The sequence below is a fragment of the Postia placenta genome (genome assembly GCF_002117355.1).
Source record: "Postia placenta MAD-698-R-SB12 unplaced genomic scaffold POSPLAscaffold_4, whole genome shotgun sequence".
Classification (NCBI taxonomy): domain Eukaryota; kingdom Fungi; phylum Basidiomycota; class Agaricomycetes; order Polyporales; family Adustoporiaceae; genus Rhodonia; species Rhodonia placenta.
Window position 1 is genome coordinate 1,937,940 of NW_020169835.1, and position 23,808 is coordinate 1,961,747.

General features: G+C 57.0%; 10 protein-coding genes across 10 annotated transcripts; 6 read left to right on the forward strand and 4 right to left on the reverse strand.

Annotated features, from left to right (window-relative positions):
• Nucleotides 1-7: 7 nt before the first annotated feature.
• Nucleotides 8-1,043, reverse strand: POSPLADRAFT_1055025 (hypothetical protein; the record flags this gene model as incomplete). Its single annotated transcript, XM_024480594.1, has 4 exons — nucleotides 8-204; nucleotides 254-388; nucleotides 456-933; nucleotides 996-1,043. The coding sequence occupies 4 exons, from the start codon at nucleotides 1,041-1,043 to the stop codon at nucleotides 8-10; spliced, it is 858 nt and encodes a 285-aa protein (XP_024341201.1).
• Nucleotides 1,044-1,965: 922 nt separating this feature from the next.
• POSPLADRAFT_1032772 (hypothetical protein) lies at nucleotides 1,966-2,826 on the reverse strand (the record flags this gene model as incomplete). Its single annotated transcript, XM_024476884.1, has 1 exon — nucleotides 1,966-2,826. The coding sequence occupies one exon, from the start codon at nucleotides 2,824-2,826 to the stop codon at nucleotides 1,966-1,968; it is 861 nt and encodes a 286-aa protein (XP_024341202.1).
• A 1,262-nt stretch (nucleotides 2,827-4,088) lies between these two features.
• On the forward strand, nucleotides 4,089-7,329 carry POSPLADRAFT_1065578 (hypothetical protein; the record flags this gene model as incomplete). Its single annotated transcript, XM_024481970.1, has 9 exons — nucleotides 4,089-4,128; nucleotides 4,217-4,277; nucleotides 4,486-4,737; nucleotides 4,783-5,076; nucleotides 5,136-5,448; nucleotides 5,704-5,964; nucleotides 6,115-6,157; nucleotides 6,222-6,269; nucleotides 6,938-7,329. The coding sequence occupies 9 exons, from the start codon at nucleotides 4,089-4,091 to the stop codon at nucleotides 7,327-7,329; spliced, it is 1,704 nt and encodes a 567-aa protein (XP_024341203.1).
• A 424-nt stretch (nucleotides 7,330-7,753) lies between these two features.
• Nucleotides 7,754-9,415, reverse strand: POSPLADRAFT_1055029 (hypothetical protein; the record flags this gene model as incomplete). Its single annotated transcript, XM_024480595.1, has 11 exons — nucleotides 7,754-7,862; nucleotides 7,925-8,065; nucleotides 8,121-8,192; nucleotides 8,254-8,312; nucleotides 8,371-8,454; nucleotides 8,530-8,670; nucleotides 8,723-8,927; nucleotides 8,984-8,995; nucleotides 9,046-9,089; nucleotides 9,139-9,148; nucleotides 9,207-9,415. 11 exons carry the CDS (start codon nucleotides 9,413-9,415, stop codon nucleotides 7,754-7,756), a joined length of 1,086 nt encoding a protein of 361 aa, XP_024341204.1.
• Nucleotides 9,416-9,556: 141 nt separating this feature from the next.
• POSPLADRAFT_1138416 (hypothetical protein) lies at nucleotides 9,557-10,869 on the forward strand (the record flags this gene model as incomplete). The annotated part of the gene is made up of 5 exons (XM_024484906.1): nucleotides 9,557-9,744; nucleotides 9,804-9,918; nucleotides 9,979-10,092; nucleotides 10,154-10,647; nucleotides 10,716-10,869. 5 exons carry the CDS (start codon nucleotides 9,557-9,559, stop codon nucleotides 10,867-10,869), a joined length of 1,065 nt encoding a protein of 354 aa, XP_024341205.1.
• Nucleotides 10,870-12,908: 2,039 nt separating this feature from the next.
• Nucleotides 12,909-14,138, forward strand: POSPLADRAFT_1045465 (glycoside hydrolase family 16 protein; the record flags this gene model as incomplete). Its single annotated transcript, XM_024478763.1, has 5 exons — nucleotides 12,909-13,078; nucleotides 13,131-13,295; nucleotides 13,355-13,503; nucleotides 13,565-14,041; nucleotides 14,098-14,138. The coding sequence occupies 5 exons, from the start codon at nucleotides 12,909-12,911 to the stop codon at nucleotides 14,136-14,138; spliced, it is 1,002 nt and encodes a 333-aa protein (XP_024341206.1).
• Nucleotides 14,139-14,746: 608 nt separating this feature from the next.
• On the forward strand, nucleotides 14,747-18,426 carry POSPLADRAFT_1045466 (hypothetical protein; the record flags this gene model as incomplete). The annotated part of the gene is made up of 16 exons (XM_024478764.1): nucleotides 14,747-14,867; nucleotides 15,003-15,085; nucleotides 15,115-15,393; nucleotides 15,434-15,813; nucleotides 15,883-15,996; nucleotides 16,055-16,133; nucleotides 16,192-16,348; nucleotides 16,410-16,575; nucleotides 16,628-16,727; nucleotides 16,777-16,886; nucleotides 16,934-17,012; nucleotides 17,065-17,183; nucleotides 17,218-17,376; nucleotides 17,435-17,498; nucleotides 17,525-17,977; nucleotides 18,037-18,426. The coding sequence occupies 16 exons, from the start codon at nucleotides 14,747-14,749 to the stop codon at nucleotides 18,424-18,426; spliced, it is 2,853 nt and encodes a 950-aa protein (XP_024341207.1).
• A 524-nt stretch (nucleotides 18,427-18,950) lies between these two features.
• Nucleotides 18,951-20,822, forward strand: POSPLADRAFT_1032777 (hypothetical protein; the record flags this gene model as incomplete). The annotated part of the gene is made up of 10 exons (XM_024476885.1): nucleotides 18,951-19,061; nucleotides 19,290-19,429; nucleotides 19,502-19,615; nucleotides 19,673-19,751; nucleotides 19,795-19,969; nucleotides 20,031-20,196; nucleotides 20,256-20,355; nucleotides 20,413-20,522; nucleotides 20,583-20,646; nucleotides 20,700-20,822. 10 exons carry the CDS (start codon nucleotides 18,951-18,953, stop codon nucleotides 20,820-20,822), a joined length of 1,182 nt encoding a protein of 393 aa, XP_024341208.1.
• A 697-nt stretch (nucleotides 20,823-21,519) lies between these two features.
• Nucleotides 21,520-22,167, reverse strand: POSPLADRAFT_1032778 (hypothetical protein; the record flags this gene model as incomplete). The annotated part of the gene is made up of 1 exon (XM_024476886.1): nucleotides 21,520-22,167. The coding sequence occupies one exon, from the start codon at nucleotides 22,165-22,167 to the stop codon at nucleotides 21,520-21,522; it is 648 nt and encodes a 215-aa protein (XP_024341209.1).
• Nucleotides 22,168-22,835: 668 nt separating this feature from the next.
• POSPLADRAFT_1055036 (hypothetical protein) lies at nucleotides 22,836-23,797 on the forward strand (the record flags this gene model as incomplete). The annotated part of the gene is made up of 6 exons (XM_024480596.1): nucleotides 22,836-22,883; nucleotides 22,946-23,326; nucleotides 23,396-23,423; nucleotides 23,491-23,625; nucleotides 23,675-23,735; nucleotides 23,788-23,797. 6 exons carry the CDS (start codon nucleotides 22,836-22,838, stop codon nucleotides 23,795-23,797), a joined length of 663 nt encoding a protein of 220 aa, XP_024341210.1.
• Nucleotides 23,798-23,808: the final 11 nt, after the last annotated feature.

Sequence of the window (23,808 nt, forward strand, 5' to 3'; positions counted from 1 at the left end):
CAAAGTCCTACTCATGCTTCCAGTGATCGATGATGCCCGTGACGGTGGAACCTAGTGCACCAATTGCACCTAGGATATTTACTAGAACGCCCTTTGTAGCGGGTGCACCAGGCTTCATTCCCGCACTTTGAAGCAAGGAAAACCAGCTTCCGGCCTTCACCTCGGCTCCGAAGAAGGTACGCTGAGCCCACGCCGCGATCGAGCCTACAAATGACTAAGAACTTACTCAACAAAGCAATTGGAGAAAAAGTACCTTTCTCTGGGCCGCTAGGGCCAATGCCGAACAGCTGAATCAGAGGGTCTAAAATCCATTCCTCCGGGATGAGCATGGTAATCGCAGTGACTACGAGGATAGGGAGCAGTTCTGGATGCTGCTCAGCAATGTCTCCTGTGCAGAGTGAGATAAAGCACTATCAATCTTCCCTGAGGTAATGGATAACAATTTGATGACCAACCGATCGTCACGACGATCACGACGAGGGTAGAGCGCAATGCGCTCAAGTGTGCTCTCGCATCCTCCTCGGGTAGTCCTGCCCGGACGCAAACGCTCACGATAGCATCTTCTGCTTCAGATAGGATCATATCGAACAGCTCCTGTCGTGTGGCATGGCCTGGTGCGTGACTTGGCGGCGGGAACGCGGCTACGAGCTTCTCAGCAAGCCCGGCGTAGACTTCGTCCACACGCTCGGAGATGTCATCAAAGATGCTCCCGTTGTTTTCGCTGTGAGCCCCGATGGTAGCCTTGAATTGCGCGGCCAGAGGGACGATGCTCGAGAGGGCGTCCTTGATGGTGTCTAGTTCCTCAGCGTAGTGGGTATATGTGGAGCGAATATCGTCTATGACAGAAGCAGCATATGTCTGTGCGAGATCGCCGAGCTGCGCTATGCTCTCCCTGACATCTTCGGGGAAATCCCTTTCGACAAGTGCCACCCGCTGACGGAAAAGTGATGCTGTGAGATTGTATGATAGCAGTTCGTGACGTCAATAAGCCATACCTTATGCAAGGCTATCTCATCTGTCACTCCAAACGGGCGGCGGCTCATACGGCACAGGAACAAAATTAGGTTTCAAACAAGCAGGGTTCGCATCGTTGCAAACATACCCCAGGCTTGCGATAGCGTTAGGTATCGCAATCACTTGGAGCGGTGCAATGACACTCATGAAGACGCAGACAGTCGGCCAAATACAGGTGAAGGCGAGACGCATGGTTGCAGCTGGACGCACAGAGGACGGAGGAGCTACTCTTCCTTCCTTCCTCAGCGCGCCCTTATAACCCAGCGTCTAGCAAACCGAACATTACGTACAAACTTTATTTCAGGAATGTATGGGATCTAGTTGAGTGTGGCGAGAGGATGGCCTGTTCTCCGTAGTCAATGCCTTGTCGCGACGAGGAACGGGAGCGAGGCGCGGCGGTGACAAGACAGCGTGGGACCACGCGAGGGGGGTGCGGCAGTGCTCTATTCGCGCTCGGTCCCGCCCCTTGCGGGGACAGCCTCAAGGCAACACTAGATTACTACAAGACAAAGAAACTCGTAAGACAAAAGGAGACAGAACCAAAGGTGTAGAATGTCCATGTGTAAGGAAGGTGGGAGGGAAAGAGAATGCGAGTCCGTACTGCGAGCAACGCTGCGAGCGATGCGTGATATGGCTGTATACAAATACATACAATAAGTCGACAACATACCTGCGAGCAATGCGAGAGACGGCTGAGGCCTCCGCGTCCTCGCAATGTTTATATATACGTCGAGACGGGCTAAGCAAGGACAAAAAGAAACAGGGGAAGGTGGCGACGACGAAAGAGCTCGTGGTGTGGCTTTGATGCGATCGAGATCGTCCATTTCGCATTGACCCAGCGGAGCGCATCATATTCGATTCTAATTCAACGAGCTCGATCAATGCCGATGAGCGTTCGTCAACATGCTCTACTCGACATCTTGCTGGTATACTTAACATATCAATGGTAGGTCATGCTATCCGGTCGGACGACCACCTCAACACCATCCAGATAACCCATCGTCTTCTGTCCTGCTCCGTCTCTCCGTCCGCCCTCTCAACGTTCCACGCACGGCGACCGCTGCCGCCCACATCCCGTTCTGTCGCTTCCTCGACTTCGAGTCCGGCACCTATGAGAGTGCGCAAAAATGTCTGAATTGTGTACCTCCCCGTATGCAATCCGGCGACCAAGTATATTCGAGCATCGGAAGACCTTCGTAGTGTCATACAGAGCGTCTGAGTGAAGACATCGTGCAAGTCGGGATTCCACAGCGTATCTGCAGCGATCACCACGTCGAAGCCAGACATCTCGGATGACTCTGCGCCATGGGGTGTGAAAAGAGCAGAGGGGTCACTTCCCCAGGCATATGGCACAACGCGACAGTTCCCGGGTACTCCATTGCGTTGTATGTTGTCCGCCAAGGTGCGAATAAGCTCCTCGTCGGGATAGTCGCTGGACACCACCTGCACCCGATCATAGAGCCGCGCGATCACAATGCTGGGAAGCCCTGCTCCCGCGCCCAGTTCCAATATACGTAGTGGTACGCGCAAGCCCTGAGCACGATGTAAGTGGCGATCGAGACCCAAGTCCTCGAGATGGTCCGCGATGAATAGAGATGACATCCATATTGATGATGCATGCAGCGCCCAATTGGCTGGTTGAGTGTCAGGCGTTTGCAGCTCTATCGGTGCAGCTGCTTTCGCCGACAGATGTGATGGAAGATTGTGGGGGTAACGATACGTGAAGAGGGACCCAGCCGACGAGTGCGCGACGGGCGTATAGTCGTACAAGGTCTGCAGAGATTCTGAGAGCAGATCCTCCGGGTCAGACATATTCAGTCTCCTTGGGCAGAAAGCTCTGAACTAGACGGCATCGCAGAATATCGCATGATCTCAGGTCAAGAGTCTGAACGCTCTTGAAGTTGTACATACCGCGGACGCAAGCGAAAGGGACCTGTTGTACTGACTTGGAAATTATGGGGCAAGTCATATTGCGCGCTTGTCGTCAATGGCTGGAGTATTTGCACGTGTTTGCGTTCGACCCATTGCGGGCGCTTGACGACAAGACGCGCTCAGTTCTCGACATTATTCCACTCTCCCTTACGCTTGCGAACATACTACCATGGATGATACACTGTCTTCCCCAGAACGGTTTGTGTGGAAGCAGCTTTAGCGGTAGCATCGATGCTAACGCTCGTCCAAAGGCTGGTAAAAGTGAGGTACTCGAGTCGGCGGCGCAAGGTACATTGACCGCGACCGACTGAGTCTCTTGATTAGTTCCTCATGACGCTGTTGTATGCAGAAGCCGAGGGACAAAATTGCGAGCGACGACGACGACGACGAGTGCGCCCAGCTTCCTGTCTGTGCCATCGAGATTGACTGATGCACTGAGAAGGGACTTGCAGGATGAGCCGACTAAAGACGCGCCACAGGAGGAGGAAGAGGAAGAAGAGGAGGACGTATATGATCCGTCTAAGGAGTCTGAGAATAAAGAAGTGAGTTTCTTTATCCTCAAAACGATTAGAGCGCATCAGTACCCGTTGGCGGTTGAACACAATGGACGGGCGTACGCTGTTGACCTAGAGATCCGTGAATCGTTCGCGGTCACGCTGACCGGTGTAGCGCCATGGCGAGTACTACTAACAGCGCTGGTGAGGCTGTTGCCAAAGCCGCTATGCCCAAATCGAAAGCGCGATTGTGCTGCGACTACTTTTGGCTGGGTCTCTCTGACAGCCCTGGGGGAGGGGAGACGACTCCCTCTGGCAATGTATGCTCTACGCGTTCCCCTCATTGCGAGAAGGCCTGTGTCCTTCAGTGATCTTCCTCTAGATCGGCCACACTTCCCTTCAGAGGCGAGGTTCATAGGAAGCATGCCAGAATCCATCTATTGTTTCCTTGGCCCTGTTACTTCTCATAGTATCGTTCTGAGGACAGATAAATCCTCCGCGCCTTCTAGCGGCCGGCAGAGCGCATGAGGACTGCATATGCACTTACGTGCAGCCAGGTTCCGACGCATCCCATACCCGAGATCGTATCACCGCCGCGCCGCTCCAGAGATGCAGTTGAGACATTCCCAAGCTAACGCCTTTTCCAGGATGGCGTACAGAAGCGCAAACCGAAGAAAGTGGATGTACCGTGAGTGCCTACAGCTCGCACAATAATACTCCTACTGACTCCCGCTTTACGTCCGCGATGCGCTTATTTACTTACGGCGCAAATACAGCTTGCCTGGACCGTCCCCCACGCGTTCTAAACCCGATACCCCTACAAGCGGAAAGAAGCCTGTGAGCCGAGGCAAGAGAGCATCTCATTCACGAGCCTCCTCCGTTGCCTCGCATGTTATGGATAATACAAATGATACCCCACAAACACCGGTGTCTACTGGAAGACCTCTATCAAGTGTGAGCTCCAAGAAGCCGACTTCCGCCACCGAGTACGAGCCCTAAATCTACACCCTGATCCGCTTCCATTCTTACTCCCGTGCGTCTGTAGCCGAACGCAAACCCCAGACAGTCTCGGAGATGACGGTGCTTCTGTCGCGGAGTCGTCCAGGAAGCGTAAGACGGAAGCGGAGCGCATCAAGTTCTTGCAGGATGACTCCTTGTCGGGGGAAGTAGAGCCGTATCGCATGTTCTGCAATGGCTGCCAAACATGGGTCGACCTCAATCCCAAACGGAAATATGTGATGCAGCCCTGGCTGATCCATCGGAAGGCCTGCATCAAGCAGCGGGGACAGTCTGAGAGGTAGTTCTCACCTTGCCATAATTGCTCTCATTGATTCACCTTCAGCAGACCCGACGTTTCGGTGCAGTCGGACGCGAGAATTGATTTGGATGTGGCGGACAAAGAACCAGAGGAAGAGGACGAGAAGGCGAAGCCTGTTACACCGAAGTCCAAGATCGAAAGGCCCAGCAATCGAATCGCAACGGCGCAACGCAAGTTACAGATCGTGAACGATCCACAAGCGAAGAAGCTCAAGGAACACAGCGTTGAGTGCGCCAAATGCCGGGCAGAGGTATCTCTGAAAGGCGAGGTAGATTACGACCTGACACTATGGGAAGAGCACAAAACGACGTGCACACCGTGAGTTGATCGGATTGTGCAGTGATTGGCCCTCTAACTGAATGGCCATCCCCACGTAGATCAACCCCGCGCCTGCCTCCCGCACCAAGCCCTGCCGTAAGCACTCCCGCGCCGACGGCACCTGTAGAAGCAGAAGCAGAAGCAGAAGCAGAAGCAGAGAGACCACCCCCGTCGATAGCATCCACTGATGCCACAGCGATCGGCTCGGAGTCCTCTCCATCAGGCAGAGGCCAGAAGCGGGCACGGGAGGACGAGGGCGAGGTAATAGAGGAGCAGAGTCCCTCTATCCGCCGGCGTACTGAATTTTACGTGGCCCCCGAGGGTGACTCGCCTGGGTTCATTGATTGGCTGGTGCTACCGTTCCGCTCATTTGTACGTGGTTTCCGGGAGGGCCTATCATCCGGCTAGTTCCTGTCGCACTTCACGGCGCTCGTCCCTCCCTATCCCTTATATATATGAACTCTATCTTTTACGACGCTTCTTTCAGTTGCTCCTGTTGCTTGGCACACTCCCTGTTTACTTCTGTACCTGTGCTCGACTGTAACACCTACTCGTCTCTTGTTGCTGTGTCCGCGCTGCTCTTTGCTTGGTATATGGAGGCATAATTGGCTCCGGAATTTACGATAGCCTTTATACTTTTGCTTCCGCGAAGCGTGGCCGGGGAATTGTGGGAAAAGATCTGATCTGACGCGGGGATTGGCACGCCCAGTCGCCACACCTGATGAGCACGCGCCGTCGCCCAAGCGGCAAAACGCGTGCCGTGGCGGCCTCCATCTCTTGCTCCTACTCGTGCGTCTACCTCTGCCTTTTCCCTTCCCCCATTTATTCCCTTCCGTTCCCCCTCCATTTAATCTCAAGTTCAGCACACCAAATGTCCCTCAGAACACGGTGTGTTATTTCTGAAGCCATGTCTGTATTCCCTCGCTTACGGCACTGCCATAGCTCTTCGGCAAGTGCGGTCAGGTCCTCTGCGCGGCGGAAGGAGGCGTCCCCTCAGGTCTGTTCTCGAGGGATCTTTACCTGAGCATACCCTCATAGTCCCCCAGCACCGGGAACCCCGGGAAAGCAGCACCCGAGGCAGGTATGCACACCGTCTGTCTCCCCGCCGCGGGCCACAATGGACTCACGCACTTCCCTCATTGCAGGACGCGCAAAAACCCGCGTTCCCCCTCCGGTTCCCCCAGTATCTCTGAGTAAGCACAAGTACTCCGATGAAATACAGCCGGCGTTGAGCAAGTCTCATCCGTTGCAGAGCGCAGTTGCGTGAGGGGGCCGCACGCGAGTCCGGAAACTCGCAGCGCGACGCTAGCCTAAACTCGGCTTATGCCGAGCCTATGGAGGACGTCGAAGAATTGACTCCCCCTCCGGAAACATCCTCAGAATCTGAGGACCAAGGGTACGCCGTCGTCCTGTTGCCTGCGCGCCACGACTCACTTCTTGCAGGCATGACCTTCCACGCCGACTCAGCCCGGCTGAGAAGGCTAGAGAGAAGAGGCTTCAAGCCGATAGGATGGTCAGGATACATAATCCAAGACTGGTGCAGTGTCGCCGCTGCGACACCTACATCAAGCTGTCGGCCAAAAGCCAGTTCGATTTAGCACATTGGCGGACCCACCGGGAGCGGTGTCTCCGGCGATCTGACAGTATGGTTGCGGAATTGAAAGGGACCAACGACAAGAAGGTATACCCTATGCCCTTCTTCAGTGGCACACCACTAATCCTCCCGCGGTACAGCAGCTCCCCTCGTACTCCCAAGACACTACAGTCTCCAGGACGTCTCGCCGTCGGGTCCCATCTACAACACCTTCTTTGACTCCTGAGACCGACGGTAGTGGACCTAGCAGCACTGTATCCGCTATAGAACCCAAGTCTGCGCCGCGCTCGGAATCTCCTCTCCTACTGGAGGAGCTCACACCTCCGCCTCCGACGCCCCCCTCCACACCGCCACCGCCACCGCCACCCTCCTCTCGCGTCCCTACGCAGCGCGCACTCGACCCCGCGTTTGAAGAGTACCTCGCGCGGTCCCAGCGCCGGCCCACGAGCCAAGTGTCGCCGCGTTTGTTCACCAGCTGGCAGGACTGGCGGTGGTCGCGCCTCCGTGCGCCCGTGTGGCTCCCGCATGAGACCCGCCCGGGCTCCGTCGATGCGTCCGGTGCGTACGGCCTGGACATGGACGAGGATGACGACATGCCCTCGAAGTTCGCGCTCAGCGCCTGCAGGGACGAACCCTATCACCCGACGGCTCCCGTCTGAGGGGAGCGTCAGGGCTCGCAGTGACTGACACACGCTAGGGCACGCGCCCACAGGCTTCCGCCCTGCTCAAGTACGATATATCTGTTTTTATTTCCACTTCCTCAATCTGTGCATGCTGTCGTTGCTTTGCCACTGCAATGGTTCCTTCCCCGACTGCCACATCCTACTCGTGACTCTACTCACACGCTGTATGTAATGCTGTACAGTGTCATGTCCATACTGATGCCCGCGCACTCCTCATCACTCCTACCACTGGCCTTTGTTGCATAGTGTTCTGCATCTTGCTACCATCTCACAGGTCGATACTACAAACAGGTCCCCATACAAGTCGTGTTGCAAGGATTAATGTGTGCCATACTGTATCATAGGATATCTACCGTAGATAATTATACACCCAATGCGTTTATCATCTATGGCCGACGTGTCACCCAACCGCTCTAGGCACCGTGTCGTCTTCGTCTTCGGGAGGGGGTTTTGTGATACCGCTTTGGAGCATGTCTGCCACTACCGGGTCGGCCGAAGCCTCGCTTCCCCTAGTCAAACATAGCGGTGAGCAAAGTTTCCGGGGCTCGAATACGTGGGAGAAGACACATACAGTACAGCCCGCACGACGTCCCTGAGTACCGCTCCGCTGGGTATCTCGATCTTCTCAACCTGAGGGACCTGGTCGGCGCGCGTTGGGCCGACGTTAAGCAGCAACACAGGTTTGCGCAGCTCTATCGCATGTTTGAGCAGCCTGGGATTCTGCTCGTCAGTATAGCGCGGGCGGCAGAAGGACCGTGCTGCGGTACCTGAAGGCCGAGAACGTCGCGAGGGTGGTGCCCACCAGGAATAGCCGGTCACAGCTCTCGACGTCGGCGAAGCTGCGGTATTTCTAGTCAGGGGGGAGGTTACAGGAGAGAAGAGAGGAGACAAAACACTCACGAGCGGTCTTTGACCTCTTTGCTGATGGACTCGCCGAAAAATATGACTTCTGGCTTTTGCTGCGGGCGAGATCGGTCGGTGAGGGAGTCGTGCGAGATATTACGGAAGGGCACTCACGATATCGTTGTGCCGGTTCTCCATCAGACATGCAGGGCAGTCCGGGATGACAAAGTCATCATACTGGACACCTTCGAGGACGACCTAGGCGAACGGCGAGCACCAGACGGTGAGTCGTGTAGTAAATTGACCGGGGTTTCCAGCGAAGGGATGGCATACATCACCGTCGGGGTTCGTGCGAGGCTGGCGACCGGCAGCATCGAGCTCGTCGACGAAGGCTTGCCACTGTGGGTTCGCCGCGGAGAGTTGATCCTGGAATACGTCGCGATCGGTCAGATGCCCGTGGGCGCAGCGCACGCTCTGTGCAGGGATCAGGCACGGCAGCATTCTGAGATGAAGCATGCGCACATACGCGCAGTCGTCCGTGCAGTTCCAGTATGCGCTCTTCCATGCGAGGCTCGTCCCAGACGTGTGCGAGCGCCTTGTGGTGTAGCCCGTCGACGTTCTGTGTGATGAGCTTGTTGACGATAGAGCGGTATTGCAAGGCTGCGAGCCCATAGTGCGTGGTGTTCGGAAGCGCGTCACGGACTGGCGGGTATCCGAGGTACGAGCGGAGCCTGTGGTCGCATGAGCACTCGGCTGTACTAGCAGTCGCAGACGGCGGGGACCTCACCAATAGCGCCGTCTATGTACACATCAGAAAGGCTTTTGCAGGAATATTCATAAGGTGAGTACCTGTATGCGGCACCCTTGGCCGTCGGCTCCATGAGTTCATGGTACTAAGGTTCTCCGTTAGACGGGATGTAGACTACGTCTGCAACTGCTCACAAAGATGGGTCTACGCAGAAATTCCCTTAGCGAGACTACATATTTCGCTGATAGTATACTACACGTACTTGTAATTAGGATTGAGATACCGCCCCTTCGCGCCACGGTACGCTCGGATGGCAGAGTCGACGCTGGCCCCCGCGCCCGTGATCACCGCGACGTTCCCAGGGGCGAGGAAGCTCGCGATGCGCTCGACTGCGGCCGCCGGGGACGTCGAGGGCGCCGGCGATGCAGACCTAAGGAGGACATCTGGGATGGTAGGTACTGAGACACGCATGGACAGTCCTGGCAGAGTGTCACGGAGTCTGTATGGGGCTTATAAGAGTAAGCAGCCGGTAAGCGTTTGTTCTTACCGAGATGCGATCGGGCCTGATCCATCCGCTCAGGCCCCGCGATCTCCTCGACGTCGACCGCGACGATGAACAGGCCCCCGCCACCGCCGCCCGCGCTCTTGCAGACACCCGGCTTTGCACACTACTCGCTCGCCTGGTCCCCCTTCCACAGCACCCGCCTCGCCCTCGCGTCGGCCGCCAACTATGGCCTGGTGGGCAACGGCAGGCTCCACCTGGTTTCCCTCGGCCCCGGGCCAGGCGGGGTGCCCGGACTGTCCATAGACAAATGGTGCGTCTTCCAGCATCTCGCCTAGATGCGCGCCTTGACGGCAGTAGCTACGACACACAGGACGGGCTCTACGACGTCGCGTGGTCCGAGGTCCACGAGAACCAGCTCGTCACCGCCTCGGGCGACGGCTCGATCAGGCTGTGGGACATCATGCTCAACGTAGGCCCCGCAGCAGCTCCCTCCGCGCGCGCTCGTTGAACGCCCTGCAAGCACCTCTAGGATCTGCCCCTCCGCGCGTGGCAGGAGCACACGCGCGAGGTCTTCTCCCTCGACTGGTCCAACCTCCAGAAGGACCTCTTCGTGTCCGCCTCCTGGGACGGCACCGTGAAGATCGTGCGTCGTGCCCCGCGATCTCACTGCCAGACCGTGCATGCGCATGCTGACGCGCCCGCAGTGGTCCCCCGAGCGCCCGCACTCGCTCAGCACGCTGCACGCGCACCGCGCGTGCGTCTACCAGGCGCTCTTCTCGCCGCACCAGCCCGACACCATCGCGACGTGCTCCACGGACGGCACGCTCAAGATCTTCGACCTCCGCGCGCCCGCATACGCCGCGCCCGCGCCCGGCGGCGCGCCGGGCAGCTTCACCGCGCCGCTGAGCGCCGCGGCGCTCACGGTGCCCGCCTCGGGCACGGAGGTGCTCGCGCTCGACTGGAACAAGTACCGCCCGTGGGTGCTCGCGAGCGCGGGCGTCGACAAGGCGGTCAAGGTGTGGGACTGCCGGATGGTGAAGATGGGCGCGGGCGCGGGCACGGGCGCGGAGCAGCAGGCGGTCGGCGGGCTGTGCGAGACGCATATGGCCGGGCACGAGTATGCCGTGCGGCGCGTGCAGTGGAGCCCGCACCGGCCGGACGTGCTCGCGACGGCGAGTTACGACATGACGTGCAGAGTGTGAGTGCTGGTGCTTTGGCTGCTGTGTACCGCTCGAGCGATGCTGAATGAAGGGGTTGTTGTTGTAGGTGGACGACGACACCGACGGCGGCAGGCACGCATCTTCTCTATATACATGACCCTCACACAGAGTTCGTCGTTGGCTGTGGCTGGTCGCTGTACGATGATGGCCTGCTCGCGAGCTGTGGGTGGGATTCCCGGCTAAATGTGTTCCGTGTCTAGGCAGATGGTGTGATGTATTACTCAGATGTATGTGTATATACTTTGGCACTTCTGGTCATCAATGCCAATCAATGTATCAATTCCGCAAGGTAACGAACCATCCACTTTGTAGATGGTTCACATCGAGGATGTGTGTGCCGGTGGGATGAACGCCGGCGGCGGTAATCTAATGAAGGCGATCGAATACACGCGCTCCGACATGAGTGCACTACCGAAAGTGAGCGGACAAAAAGTGTCTTCCATGAAGAATCCAGGTTCCCCACTCGAGATACGTCGAGCAGTGTACATTATCGCTTACCGCTAGCGAACACTTGTACAAGCATGGCATAGTTGCACCTAAAAGCCGTGCAGTCCGCGCTTGGCGAGTGTCGATGAATTCTCACGCCCGCTCCCCTTTTAGGGCTCACAGCATCTACGATTTTGAACTGACTGTTCGGTTACGCACTGCTGAAACGTTGACGAAGAGGACGAAGATGTTGTCAGCATGACATGAGCCTGCACCTTTTTTTTTTGCTTGGTCCGAGCAAGAATGGAAACAAGCCCTTCCATCTGGCTTTTGACACTGGCAACTGCCATGTCCACCTACCTTGATCGTATAGATCTGATCGTGACACGGTGTATCCAGGAGTGCGCGGCGCCGTGGGTACAACATGTGTATATATACACATCTTCGGCTTCAAGCGTGCACAGAATCGCGAAAGCGCACGGACGGAAAACCATATGTATGTTTGGCGCTCATTACAGACTGCGGGAGGAAAAGCCCGATCATCATCGACACGGAGATGATTGGCCTTGGGCTTGCTGCGCGCCGCGCCAACACGCATGTGCAAGTTGCGAAGATTGCAACGAGGGCACTGGCTTGTTCTCGAATGAGGATTGGGTCGGACATAAAGAGGTTGATACACATGTGGACAACGCACGAACCTTGAGCACGTTCGCATGAAATCCCAGATGCGGCACCAGCGGCATGTTCGGCCACGCATGGAGGTGCCGGGGGGCCGAAGGGAGGCACTCCGTTAAGTAGTGTTGCCATCCGTCCAGGATCTGACGCTGACTTGCACTATGCTAGACATCGTTGGCAGACAGTGGGTGTAGAGGGGGCACTGGATCTCTTTCCATGTGGCCAAGGCATTGAATGCGAAGCCGGGTTGGAAGCTCCAATGTTATACATTCCATTTGCGGCATCGACGTTTCCTTTTCTGGCATACAAGGACGCCACTTCAGAGCTTCACGGGCGATACAACATCTCACTTCCATCGTGCCAGCGTCAGCTTCTATATTTTCACATATGGTACACGCGTTACCTCTGCAATATAAATAGGGCGGATGTCGGCGGGGGATTTGGTTGCTCCCTGCTTCATCCCGAGAGGTACCCTGCTCGGTCACACCTTCCTTGTTGGCCGCTAAGACACAGTTCCGCATCACCTCAACACGAGTGCCGCTATATAAATACTCGTAAGTGCTATTCTTGTTCATGCACGGCGCCTCCAAGATCACGGGCGTAACGAGACCCCAGTAAGCCAGCGAGCGTATCTATCAAGCTGGCAATGGGTTTCGTGTAATCTGGGAGATGATGATACGGTGTGGCCTCGAAGAGCTTATACAGTAGTTGCAATCGTGAGGCAGCCGGTGCCGTGCGGTGCCTGCAGCGATGATGGTGATCGGCGCGCTGAGAGCACCTGGAACACGCCACGCTTGGGGTACGCGCTCTCTGTTCAGCACGGTCTCAGGGACAGAGACAGGAGTTGTGCTCTGAAGGAGGACAATAGCATTTCAGGGGATGAGGACAAAGCTTGAGCCAGTGGAGTGCCCATCGTGGGAGGATCAAAGCGAGCATCCATCTGCAGCGTTGATTGGGTCCAGCGGCCGGGGGCGGTGATGTGGCCGAGACCAAGCACCGCGCTGGTAAAAGCTGCGGTTGCTGCGTCCCTTCCCCGCTCGGTTCTCTTCCTTCCACTCACCACCACCGTCGTCTCTCGTTATAACGACTCTCATTCCTTCCCTTCCCCCTGCTAGACCTCCTGCTCGCGTCGATCACTATGCGTTCCGCTATCGCGATCTCCCTCCTCGCCCTCCCGCTCACCGCTCTTGGCGCCCACCAGGAGCGCGCTCACCGCCGTAGACATGCCGGCCTCGCACACAGTCCGGCGTACATGCGCCGCTCGGCCAACTACACCCTTCAAAACAAGTTCGTTGGCGAGGACTTCCTGTAAGCATCGCTGTCTCTGAGTACCCGGACAATGAGAACGACCTCTCTTCAGTCAGTGGGACTTCTTTGATCAGTCCGATCCGACCGACGGTCTTGTTCATTACCTGGACGCAGACGCAGCGACAAGCGCTGGTCTGGCCACTGTCGACTGCAACAACGTCACCACACTTGCTGTCGATGCCAACCAGACCGTTGCTTCCGGCGGTCAGCGCAACTCGTACGTGTTATCTTCACGCGTCTTGACCTTGCGTCTGATAGGCGTCAATCTACCTTCAGCGTCCGCATCAGCTCGCCGCAGACCTACAACAGTGGTCTCTTCATTGCCGACTTCCAGGCTATGCCCTTTGGATGTGGTATCTGGCCCGCTTACTGGACTGTCAGCATCAACGCTACATGGCCTGATGGTGGTGAGATCGATGTCATTGGTTAGCCTTTTCGTTCCGTTTCACGTATATCGCACGCTGATCTTGTGGACGAAACTATCAGAGGGTGTCAATCTGAACACAGAGAACCAGATCACCCTCCACTCTGGTCCTGACTGCACGCTCAACAACACGACGCCGACATCGGGACACGTCCTCGGCACCCAGTGTGCGTCCGGTCCAGGTGACGATGCAGGTTGTGCATACGCCCAGAACGACACCCGCTCGTTCGGCGCTGGCTTCAACCAGGCTGGCGGAGGAGTCTTTGCTCACCTCTGGAACTCGGACGGTGTCACCTTCTGGTTCTTCGCCCGCGATGAGATCCCGCAGGACATCAAGTCTGGCAACCCTGACCCGTCGACTTGGGGTGAGGCTGCGGCAATCTTCCCTAGCACCGGGTGCGATATCTCGAGCCACTTTTACGACCACGCGATTGTGCTCGACACCACCATCTGTGGTGACTGGGCCGGTCCTGCGTACGCATCGTCTGGTTGCCCGGGTACTTGTGACTCGATGGTTGCGAACGGGACCAACTTCCTTGGTATGTGACTTCACCATGGTTCATATTTGTAGTATTCTAACAGACCAATCTTGCAGACGCGAAATGGGTGATCAACTCCATCTCCGTATTCCAATAGACGCTCGCCGGCCCGCTGTTCGCGTCTCACGTCCGCCGCCACGTCCCCTACCTCTAGCAATTTCCGAGCTATATACCGCACGCACCGTACATCACGCTCTCGCGTATCTTTTTATTACCCCGTCGCCGACGCCGACTCGCCTGCCGGGCCTCTCGGTGCCCTCCGCCTTCCCACGTCGGTGATGCTCTCATGTCAATATCACATACACGTTTCTCGCTTCTTCCTCGCTAGGCCTCGTCACATCCCTAGTCAGTGGCCCCGGGCGGGCCCTGCCATCTGCCCCCGCCGGTCTTAGAAGGGCCCTGGCGCGCACGATACGCACATGCTTGTGGGTCCCTGCGGGACGAGTTTATAAATTATCATTATTGGTGCTTGTGCATGTTTCTGCGAAATGCATCTTGGTGCCGCTTGACATCTCATCGCTGTCCGATAAGAGTGAGATGATGCGCTATGAACGCAGCTGGCTATCTGTTGGAAATTTGGATGAGCATGACGTGATTCCGGGGCGCGTCCTCTTCCTTTTGCTGCTCACTTGCCGTCACCTCTGAACGTTGAACGTTGAACACTGATAATACCCACACAGCGCTGACAAATGTGTCCCCGACGTGATGTTTGCCCAGCCACTGCTCCTCTCCCCTTGTATTTGCAGCTGCATCAAGCCACTGCTATCTGTATCGCGGGAGCACCGCTGTTCCCTGCGAGCGACTGACAGATATTCCCTTCTTTCAGGTACGTTCTGACGGCAGCAAACCTTATGTATGACCCAGCACCGCTGAGCGCGGACTACAAGAGGGCGCGGCGTGCCACTTAACGCGCTCCGTCGCTCCGCTCCTGTCGCTGTCGCTGTCTCTGTCTCTGCCCAAGCTACGATCGATCTCGCGGAGATGTTCAACGACCCGCCGCCGCCGTATGATGCGAGCGCGAGGGAGCCTGGCGCGTCTCCACCTGTGGCTGCGGGTGTGCGTCGCTCCCGGAGTGGCATTTTGCTTCGCTCCCCGACGTCAGCTGTGTCTCGATCCCCGACGTTCGCTATTTCTCGTTCTCCTGCGTCAGCGGCATCCCGTTCGCCGCCTTCAGCGGTGTTTCGTTCGCCACCTTCAGCGGTGTCTCGTTCGCCGCCTTCAGTGGTGTCTCGTTCGCCGCCTTCAGGCATTTCTCGTTCGCTTCCTTCAGCTTCGCCGATCCAAGAAACGCCTCGCGTGCCGAACTCGGACATTCCTCGTCGACCCAGCAGAATCGTGCTCCGGCCATCAATGTCAAATATAGCTCGCAGACCCAGCAAAACCTTGCTCCAGCCATCGACGTCAGATCTACCTCGCGCATCGAGCACAGTCCCGCTCCGGCCATCAACGTCAGACCCATCGCGCTCACCCACCCTGGCACCGGCGCGGTCACCAGCCTCAGCCTCGTTCCACGCTCTTGGCGCGCGGTCCTCCGCGGACGTGGACGTGGACGTAGCCGTCGCCGGGCCTTCGCAGTACCAGATCGGCGCGAAAACACTGGCGACCCCGCTCGTGACGGTGCCGTATGCCAAGGCGCACCTGCGCCTGCTTGCCGCGTTCAAGGCTCTGCGCACTGCGGTCGAGGACAACGCGGGTGCCCGGCTCCCGGAGATGGTGGCGGGCCTGGACGCTGCGCGGCGGTGGGCGTGGTTCGTCGGCCTGGCGGTCGACCGGTGAGTGCGTCGTGGCGCGCGGACCCGAAGCGCGACTGACGGGTGGCATTGCTGCTCTGCGGTGCGCAGGTTCGAGTGCTGGGCGGACAGTGTCAGGCCGGGGTCGCTGAGGTCGTGGGTGCGGACGCAGCTCCCGCCGCTGGACGTGTTGATGGTCTGGCACGCGTACATGCTCAATCCTCGGTGCGTCGCCCGCTTGTGTGCCGCGCGTGTGCGTTGTGGTCGAGCGGATGCGTTACAGGTGGTATGCGGAGGATTGCGAGCGCCTGCCGCTGATGAAGACGTTGAAGGGCCTGGGTGATAGACTCCTTCCTGCTGTGGTCAGTCCGGTTTGCGTCCGGTCCTCAGTCTTTTTGAAGCGGCCATTTTTTCGTATAGATCGTGGCCGGAGATCCAGCCGCATACCAGCCAACAAGGGAGAGGCGAATGTCTTGGCTCGCGGACACCGGCACGCATTGGGACCCTCTTGAGGCGTCCCGATACATGACCCACCGTCGAGTGACGTGCCCGAAATGCGCGCAAGACATAGAAACGCGTAGGCGCTGGACTCATACCTCTATTTACGCATGAACTTGATGGCACATTCACACGGCCAGCGTACATGACCCGGGACGGGACTGGCTATGCACAGCGCACATTTGCCGTAACATGCCCGTCGTGCAGGCTGACAGTCAGAAAGGCGGCCCTGGGGCTCGCGAAGTTCGCGGACGACCTCGTTTCGGACCACGAGACACCGCATGTGGGGTTTGGCGTGTATCTAGCGTATGTCCCCTGCGCATTGCGGAATAGCGGCTCGGTCATTTGATTTGTTCAGCGGTACCTTGCACACGGAGGCGAAGACGACGGACGAGGATCATGCAACACGCATCAAGAATGCCTTGATCCGCTCGAAGGCGCTGCGATCACGCACGCAGGTGGGCAGCGATGCCTGAGAATAGGCATCGTATTTATGTTCTATTGTAGATTACTCGTACAGAGTGGAGGCAGGAGCTCATGCGCAAGTTCAGATACTCCACTGTATCTCTACCGGCTGCAGCGTCGCTTCCGTTGCAAAGCATGGGTGGCACACGAACGTAAGTGCGTTTCCGGAAATCCCACTGTGTCATGAGGATTGCTCAAGCGTTATCATGTCAAGGAGCAACCGGATACTAAGCGCGTACACCGACGACAGACCGTTCTCATTAGATCTGGTCGGTGCGGTGAGTGTACATACTCGTCCTGACAAAGCCAAGCTATAGCTGTGAATGGCAGGTCATCCGACAAGGATCCTTCATCGACAAGATGCACGCCTTCGGTTGGACACAACCGGGTTTCGCCGATGAGCCCCAGGATGAAGTGGTCTTGGTCCATGCTATCGCGAGGTACCATGCGTGAGTTGTGCCCCAATGGGTATCTGCACTGCAGTGGGGTGCTCATGTCCAGTTTCCTCGATTTGATGGCGTCCACCCCGGCGTCGCTTTTTGTGCCTACTCTAGATATTGACCTTGCATGGCATTCCCATCAACTTATGGCAAGGAAGTACTCGGCCGACTGTTTCCGTACTGTTGGCCGTTTCGTCGACCAGTGAGTCCCGGTGCTGTGTTAACCAGGAACGAATTGATGTCATTGGACTGTATGGCAGTGACGACAAGGTTGAAGAGAACTTCCTGGCAATGTCGTTGGATATCACTTGTCGTGCTTGGGAGGTCATTGACAATGAAATTATCCAAAGATCGATATTGACAACCGCACTCTCCAGCAACGCTTTCGCGTCCCGTACATGCATTGCGGCTGCCCTCTGCCCGGGGACACAGTTGGCCAGCGCCTCGGCCATCTCTCGCGCATCCTCAAAGGCAATACTACGCACGAGGACATCAACCCGCCACATCGGAACGACGCGTTCAGGGCGACGCATCCGAGCGAGCATCCCGCAATCCAGGGCGGGCGGCGGGGCGTGCTACCGGACCATGCGCGCAGCCGGCGCGAGGTGCGCGAGGCAAAGATGCGTGAGCGGCGTGCGCGCGATGCGGAGAAGGTACGCCGGGGCAAGATGGACATGGCGGTTTTCCGCCGCGGGGAGGGGCACGACTATCCGTTCTTGACGCCCGTGCCGTTCACGATGCCTGTCACGGCGTGTATTGCTGTAGGCAGTCAGCTGACGTGCGGTTCGGGCTCATGTGCAGTGGTAAGTGTGGTGTTCACCGCGATGCAACGCCGACACAGGTATTGACGGCGGTGTCATAGGGAGCTGGTATGTGCGGAAGCACCGGCGACGCGACCTGTGGCAGCGGGTCGTGCTCGGGCGTGGCGTGCGCGTCGTTCAGCGGGGCCGCGCCGTGCGCGGCGGCGACACGAGGTGCTGCGTTTGCAGGAATGCCGATGGTCAGCATGATGTCGAGTGGCGGCGACGGAAGCGGCAGTCCTGCCCCCTCTTCCTCTTCCGATAGCAGCATTTCGGCCAGTGGGAGTGGCGTTACAGAAGGCGATGGTGGAGGGCCCTCGTCTGCTGCTATTTGTTTGGGCGGGTCCACGTCCGTGGCTGCATGTGGAGCAGCGTCGTCGTCTGCAGCAGCTTGTGGTGGAGGATCTGCGTCCGCCTGCGGGGGAGTCGGGTCTTGGAGTGATGATATCTGATGGTGTACCAGCGCTGCCATCTGCTTGGATGTTCTCCCCGTTATGACTTGCGGTACATCTGTATGTTGGCTGAGAGTTTATTTGCCAGAGTCGTTAGATGTGTTAGTCTGTTGACAGTACTATTTAATGTTAATCTGATGTGAGAACCAATTCACTATTTGCCAGAAAACTCTCGATACAAAAGAAAGCGCGACGCTCTTCACTAGGGCGCTGCGCGACTCGGTCTTTATTGTCCAAAGACGGGGAGCTATGATCTGTGACCAGATCTCGTGCGAACGGTTCCTGTAGCCACAGAGAGCCGAACCGAACTGGGGCGCCGCATCTAGATCATCAGTGGTTGTTATCTTGAGCGCTAAACCGTGAGCGGGCAGGGAACTGCCACACTCATCTGGAATGGCCAGCATAATGGACAGCTACGCCTTGACGGTTCTGAACCTTATAATGGCGTCCTCGGACTATAAGAGGGAAACCGCCCACCGTCTGATCCGCCTTCTTTTCCCCCGCCTTTCTCATAACGGTCCACCATGTTCGACGACCCCCCGCCGCCGTACGCCATTACCACGAACGAGCCTCATCTCGCACCGGGGATATTGCAGACACAGGGTTCAACTGTGCCTCGTTCGCTGAATTCGACTGTACGTCACTCGCCGACTGCACCCCGTTCACCGGATACGGCTGCCCCTCGTTCACCAACTTCGCCTCATTCACCGACATCGGCCGTACTTCGCTCGTCCACATCAGCTAGAGCTAAACCGACCCATCCTCGCCCTGTGCGAACCTCTTCTGATACGGGGGAGCCCTCTGAGTATCATGTAGGCACGAGAACATTAGCGCGGCCGCTCGTGACAATGCCGTATCTTAAGGCACACCTACGCCTCCTCGGTGCGTTCAAAGCTTTGCGATCTACGGTGGAAGAAAATCTGGGTGCCCAGCTCCCGGACACAGTGGCAGGACTGGACGCCGCGCAACGGTGGGCGTGGTTTGTCGGACTCGCGGTTGATAGGTATGTTTGGCATAACGCGTCATCATGCACAGTAATCTGGAGTGCTTGACGCGTTGGCTGTGCGGTGCGCAGGTTTGAGCGCTGGGCCGCGTTTGTAAGTTCAAAGGCGCTCAAATCGTGGGTGAAGACAGATTTTCCTCCGCTGGACGTGTTAATGGTATGGCACGCCTACATGCTCAATCCTCGGTGTGTTTCTCTACTGGCCGCCACATGCCGGCATTGTAGTTGAGCGGCATATTTCAGGTGGTATGCGGAAGATTGCGAGCGGCTGCCATTGCTGGCAAGTTTGAAGGGTCTAGGCGATAGACTCCTTCCCGCAGTGGTAAGCCTTTGATTCGGCGAGTGCATGGGCGAGATGATGACAGCCGTGGATACTTGTCAAGATTGAAATTGGAGATCCTACCACATACCATCCATCAGGACCCAGAGAAACCTCTTGGGCTGCCCGAACGGGCATGCCTTGGGATCCCTTTGAGGCATCACGCGAAATGATCCATCGTCGTATGAAGTGTCCGAAATGTCATAAAGAGGTAGAGACGCGTAAGCCGTGGCATCTCGATTCCTTAGCCATGGACAGACCTGACAGTCTGTGTATAACAAGCGTACCTGACACCTGAGGGGACTGGTTACGCACAGCGCAAATTTGCTGTGGCGTGTTCTTCGTGCAGGCTTTTGATCACGAAGGAGGGCCTTGGTCTCGCCAAGTTCGCGGACGACCTCGTTTCGGATCATAAGACCCCGCATGTGGGCTTCGGTGTTTACTTTGCGTGCGTTCACTCTACACATGCAAGAGGATATTCATGTATTCATCTCGATCGTTACTTAGTGGCACTCTACATACGGAAATGAAGACGACAGACGAGCTTCGGGCGAACCGAATCAAGAATGCGTTCGTTCGTGCGAACGCTCTCTCATCACGGACGCAGGTGGGATCTAGCCATGTCGTGAACAAACAATCGCAGTGTCAACACTATACTCTACAGATCACCCGTGCGCAATGGAGACAAGAAATATTAGAAAAGTTTAATTACTCCATTGCTGCTTTGCCGGCTGCGGTATCACTTTTATTGCTAGATGGGGGTGGTCGGCGCATGTAAGCTTCACTGAGGCATGGATTACTTCCCAAGAGTATCTGATGCGATTCTGTTATCAGTGTCAACCGGATATTGAGTGCGTACACTGACGACCGCCCGTTCTCTATTGACTTGGTCGGTGCTGTGAGCGTGCACGCCTATTCTCCCTCGACATGGGTTACAACTATGGATGGCAGGTCATCCGGCAGGGCTCTTTCATCGACAAGATGTACTCCTTTGGCTGGACGCAAGCAGATTTTTTCGATGGCCCGCAGGACGAAGCAGTCCTGGTTCATGCGATCACAAGGTATCATGCGTGAGTTGTGTTTAACATTGTCTTCCACACAGTGAGTATCTAATGTGCAGCTTTCTTGATTTAATGACGTCCACGCCGGCGTCACTTTTCGTGCCGACATTAGATATTGATCTCGCCTGGCACTCACATCAACTCATGTCGAGCAAGTACTCAGCCGACTGCTTCCACACTGTGGGGCGATTCATTGACCAGTGAGTCCCTGCTGTACTCGGCATCACGCATGCCACGGCGTTAAATTTGTCTGCGGCAGCGACGATAAAGTCGAGGAGAATTACCTCGCGATGTCATTAGACATTACCTGCCGTGCCTGGGAGGTAAATCCATGGAACGCCATTCCACGCATACACTAACACGCCACTTCCTCAGCAACGATTCCATGTGCCATACATGCACTGTGGCTGTCCGCTTCCCGGAGAGACGATCGGACAGCGCCTTAACCACCTCTCGCGTATTCTCAAGCGGAACACCGCACACCAGGCGCAGGACATCAACCCACCACATCGGCACGATGCCCTGATGGCGACGCACCCGAGTGAGCACAACGCAGTGCACGTCTCGCGGCGGGGCGTGCTGCCGGACCACGCGCAGAGCCGGCGCGAGGTGCGCGAGGCGAAGATGCGCGAAAGGCGGGCGCGCGATGCGGAGAGGGTGCGCCGGGGCCGGATGGATATGGAGGCGTTCCGGCGGGGCGACGGGCACGACTACCCGTTCCTGACGCCCGTGCCGTTCACGATGCCGGTCGCGGCCTGTGTCGCGGTGGATTGCCAGCCGACGTGTGGATCAGGCTCGTGTGCGGTGGTGAGCGAGGCGGTTTCTCTCGCGCTGATGCGGCGGCTGACGAGGGGTTCGGGACAGGGTGGTGGGATGTGTGGGGGAACTGGGGGCGGGTCCTGTGGCAGCGGGTCGTGCGGAGGCGCGGCTTGCTCATCGTGGACCGGTGCGGCGCCGTGTGCAGCGGCGACACGGGGCGCTGCGTTTGCGGGCGCGCCAGTCATGGTCGGCACGTCGTGTAGTGGGTTTGGAGGGTCGACGGCCTCTGGTGGTGGCGGCCTAGCCGCTTGCGGAGGCGGGGGCGGTAGTGTCGGGACCTCAGGAGGGGGGCCGTCCTCCACAGCGGGTTGTGGAGGGGGCTCGTCATCTGCCGCGGGTTGTGGAGGACCTTCATCTGCGGCGGCATGCGGGGGCGGATCGACCTCGGCGGCGGCATGCGGGGGCGGGTCAACCTCTGCAGCGGCGTGTGGGGGCGGATCCACGTCTGCGGCAGCGTGCGGGGGATCTGCGTCTGCATGTGGAGGGGTTAGCTCTTGCGGGGGCGGGGGTTGTGGTGGGTGCTGAGCGACGGTGAGCATGTCATGAATCGTCTGGTTTCTAATACTGAGTCATCATATTGACATTGTACAAAGGTGTTCATGGACGGGTCGACATCATCGGCGTCTTGAGCGTTCTCCTTTGTGGTATAATATCTAAATTATTATGGGTATGGTGTGTATATGTATCCTTGAAAGCGCGCTTCCTCGACCATCGAGATTCTCTGCTTTGTTCATGCTTTCCCCCCATTGTGGAGGGGTATACTGGACGCGGCCCGCGCGTATCACGCGAATGCTCTCCAATTACAGCCATGATGGGTCCTTGTATCGTGATGCAAGCTACTTGAATTTGAGCACAGCTTGAATCCTGCTGCTGGAGTCAGCGTAACATACTAGTCCCCCGTAAGTAGCACTGCATGGCCCGCGCCGGTGCCGTCACGTAATGTTAGGTTTGGTCTTCTTTCAGACGCTGTACTATAAGGGCGCGCTGAGGAAGGAAGGAAGAGTAGCTCCTCCGTCCTCTGTGCATCCAGCTGCAACCATGCGTCTCGCGTTCACCTGTGTTTAGCCGACTCTCAGTGTCGGCATCTTCATGAGTGTCATTGCACCGCTCCAAGTGAATGCGATACCTAACGCTATCGCAAGCCTGGGGTATGTTTGCAAAGATGTGAATCCTGCTTGTTTGAAACTTAATTTCGCTCCTGTGCCGTATGAGCCGCCGCCCGTTGGGAGTGACAGATGAGATAGCCTTGCATAAGGTATAGCTTGTTGACGTCACGAACTGCTATCATACAATCTCACAGCATCACTTTTCCGTCAGCGGGTGGCACTTGTCGAAAGGGATTTCCTGGAAGATGTCAGGGAGAGCATAGCGCAGCTCGGCGATCTCGCACAGACATATGCTGCTTCCGTCATAGAAGATATTCGCTCCACATATACAGACTACTCTGAAGAACTAGACACCATCAAGGACGCCCTCTCGGACATCGTCCCTCTGGCCGCGCAATTCAAAGCTAACATCGGGGCTATAAGCGAAAACAACGGGAGCATCTTTGATAACATCTCCGAGAGCGTGAACAAAGTCTACGCTGGACTTGCTGAGAAGCTCGTAGCCGCGTTCCCGCCGCCAAATCACGCATCAGGCCATGCCGCACGACAGGAGCTGTTCAATATGATCCTATCTGAAGCAGAAGATGCTATCGTGAGCGTTTGCGTTCAGGCAGGGCTCCCCGAGGAGGACGTGAGACCACACTTGGATGCTTTGCGCTAGATCCTCGTCGTGATCGTCGTGACGATCGGTTGGTCATCAAATTGTTATCCATTACCTCAGGGAAGATTGATAGTGCTTTATCTCACTCTGCACAGGAGACATTGCTGAGCAGCATCCAGAACTGCTCCCTATCCTCGTAGTCACTGCGATTACCATGCTCATCCCGGAGGAATGGATTTTAGACCCTCTGATTCAGCTGTTCGGCATTGGCCCTAGCGGCCCAGAGAAAGGTACTTTTTCTCCAATTGCTTTGTTGAGTAAGTTCTTAGTCATTTGTAGGCTCGATCGCGGCGTGGGCTCAGCGTACCTTCTTCGGAGCCGAGGTGAAGGCCGGAAGCTGGTTTTCCTTGCTTCAAAGTGCGGGAATGAAGCCTGGTGCACCCGCTACAAAGGGCGTTCTAGTAAATATCCTA